At 55.9% G+C, this 2260-nt stretch overlaps 1 protein-coding gene across 1 annotated transcript in view; it reads right to left on the reverse strand.

The window, feature by feature from the left end:
* Positions 1 to 1365: 1365 nt before the first annotated feature.
* The window catches only part of LOC104499935 (putative olfactory receptor 51H1), a 4924-nt gene continuing 4029 nt past the window's right edge, over positions 1366 to 2260 (reverse strand). The window contains 3 exon segments of the mRNA XM_010143516.1: positions 1366 to 1576; positions 1578 to 1879; positions 1881 to 2249. Coding sequence (XP_010141818.1) covers positions 1366 to 1576; positions 1578 to 1879; positions 1881 to 2249 — 882 coding nt within the window.

Below are 2260 nucleotides of genomic sequence, written 5' to 3' on the forward strand. Positions count from 1 at the left end.
CCCTGTGGTTTGCTGGGACCTGTTGACAGATGGCCAGGACATCCCAAGTTCCAGCCCTGCTCCTGACCTTGCAGCTCCTCTTTGCATGGCTGGACACCGACCTTGCCAAGTGCCTGCACTGAAATCAGAGGTTCCTCTGCTCACACACTGCTGCAGCAACGACCTCTCCCATGAGATGGGAGCTGCTGCTCCCTCACCTGCGAGGTCATGGCTTCTCTTTCTCCTCCTTTTCAGCCCACTCCCTCCTTCTAGGCCACTCAGGTGGGATGAGGCAAAGGCTGGGCTGAGATAGCCCAGGGGAGACCAGCCCATGAGGCAGACTGAAGGCACCGGTCTGGGGGTAGAGCGGAGCAAATGGTGTGGTGTGACCCTGCAGGCCTGGCCAGGTCACAGGACATGGCTGGCAGTGAGGATTATTTAACCCAATGGCAAGGGTGGTTGATCAGGAGTGGGTGGGATGGGGTGGAGGCTCCTCTACGGACAGCCTGATGCTCTGAAAGGGGCGGCTCAGCCAGTCCGGGTATGAGGCATGTCACTTGAACACCACGTGTGTCCCTGAGGAAACCATTCCGTTCCCTGAGGAACGGCACCTCGCATCACTGGATGCCTTTGGGTTGCGTTCCGTGTCTGTTGCACGCTGTACCTCCACGCCGGACCAACCCACCCTCACTGGGGTCATAATGTGGAAGGTGGGGGGAGATTTCTGTGATGATCCCCTAAGAGTTATGGGCAGAGCAGATGTTACCCCGAGACAGCAAAAACCATACACTCCCCTCACAGACCCTACAACAAGACTGGACTGAGTTTTCTGGGTTTGTGTCCTGAGGTTACAGGCCATTGGCCATCGGTTCCCGTCTCATAACCGTAAAGGTGTGAACGACACCATTTGTATAACGAAAGCTGGAGTCTCGTGGGATCACTCCGGGAACCAGCAGTCTCATACAATGGCCCCACACGGGGATCTTGTCGTTAACAGCACAAGTCTGGCAATGCTGTTTGTGTTTCTTCAGAGACCAAACCTTCAGAGACCGCTAGCAGTTAATTCCTTGATGAAATCCTCTCTTAGCAACTTCTCCCTCCTCGCCTGCAGAGGGGACACCTTAACCACACGGCCACACCAGCTCTGCCCTCCTGCAGGCTTTCTGAGAAATGGGGCACCCCCAACGGGTGGGGGAATGATGTGAGATGCCGTCATCCCTCCCACCATGGAGAGAAAAATGGCTGTATTGCAGAAGAGGTGACAGGTTTCTCCTAGAAGTGAAGGGGCACGAGTGATTTTCTCTAGGGGATGATATTGCCCATGAGCAACCAGTGCAGAGAGGAAAGGAAGGAGGAGACTGGCTTCGGGGCATTGCCACTCTGGGACTAGCCCCCCTGCTGGGTGCCTCTCCGGCAGAGCAGGCTGAGGATCTGCCTGCAGATCTGCTTGGTTTTCCAGCTGTACATGAGTGGGTTCAGGACAGGAGGCACCAGGAGGTAGGCATCAGCCAGGAGCGTTTGAGTGAGTGGGGTCAGGTGCTTCCCAGACCTGTGGCTGATGGACAAGCCAATGAGTGGGATGTAGAAGATCAGGACAGCAGAGGTGGGAGATGCACATGTTAAAGGCTTTGGCTAGTGCTTCCCTGGAGATGATGCTCAAGATGGCCCTGATGATCATCGTATAAGACAGGAGGATGGTCAGGGAGTCCAGTCCCTTGGCGAGTATCACCGCGGTCAGTCTGTACAGGCTGTTGATCCTGACGTCCCCACAAACCAGCCTCAGCATGCCCTGGTGCAGGCAGAAAGAGTGAGACAGCACATGGGACCTGCAAAAAGGCAACTCCTTAATGAGGACAGGAACGGGTAGCACCACGCAGACGCCCCACATGAAGATCACTCCCCTCCACCTTCATTATCAGGGAGCTCGTCAGGACAGAGGCGTAGTGCAAAGGGTAGCAAATAGCGATGAGGCAGTCAAAAGCCATGGCCACCAGGAACCCAGACTCAATGGCAGAGAAGGAGGGGATGAAGTACATCTGGGCAACAAATGCCTCGAAACAGAGGGAGGTGAACTCAAACCAGAAAACGGCCAGCATGGTGGGCAGGGTGGAGGGACACAAGCCCAGGTCTGCCAGGGACAGCATGGAGAGGAAATAGTACATCGGTGCGTGGAGGCTGCGGTCTGTCTTCACCGTCCACAGCAAGGTGCAGTTCCCCAGGAGCATGAAGGGGTACAGGCAGCAAAGAGGCAGTGCCATCCAGCAGCTGCTCTTGGGCAGAA

Source organism: Buceros rhinoceros, unplaced genomic scaffold (assembly GCF_000710305.1).
Source record: "Buceros rhinoceros silvestris isolate BGI_N320 unplaced genomic scaffold, ASM71030v1 scaffold38289, whole genome shotgun sequence".
In the NCBI taxonomy this organism is placed as follows: Eukaryota; Metazoa; Chordata; class Aves; order Bucerotiformes; family Bucerotidae; genus Buceros; species Buceros rhinoceros.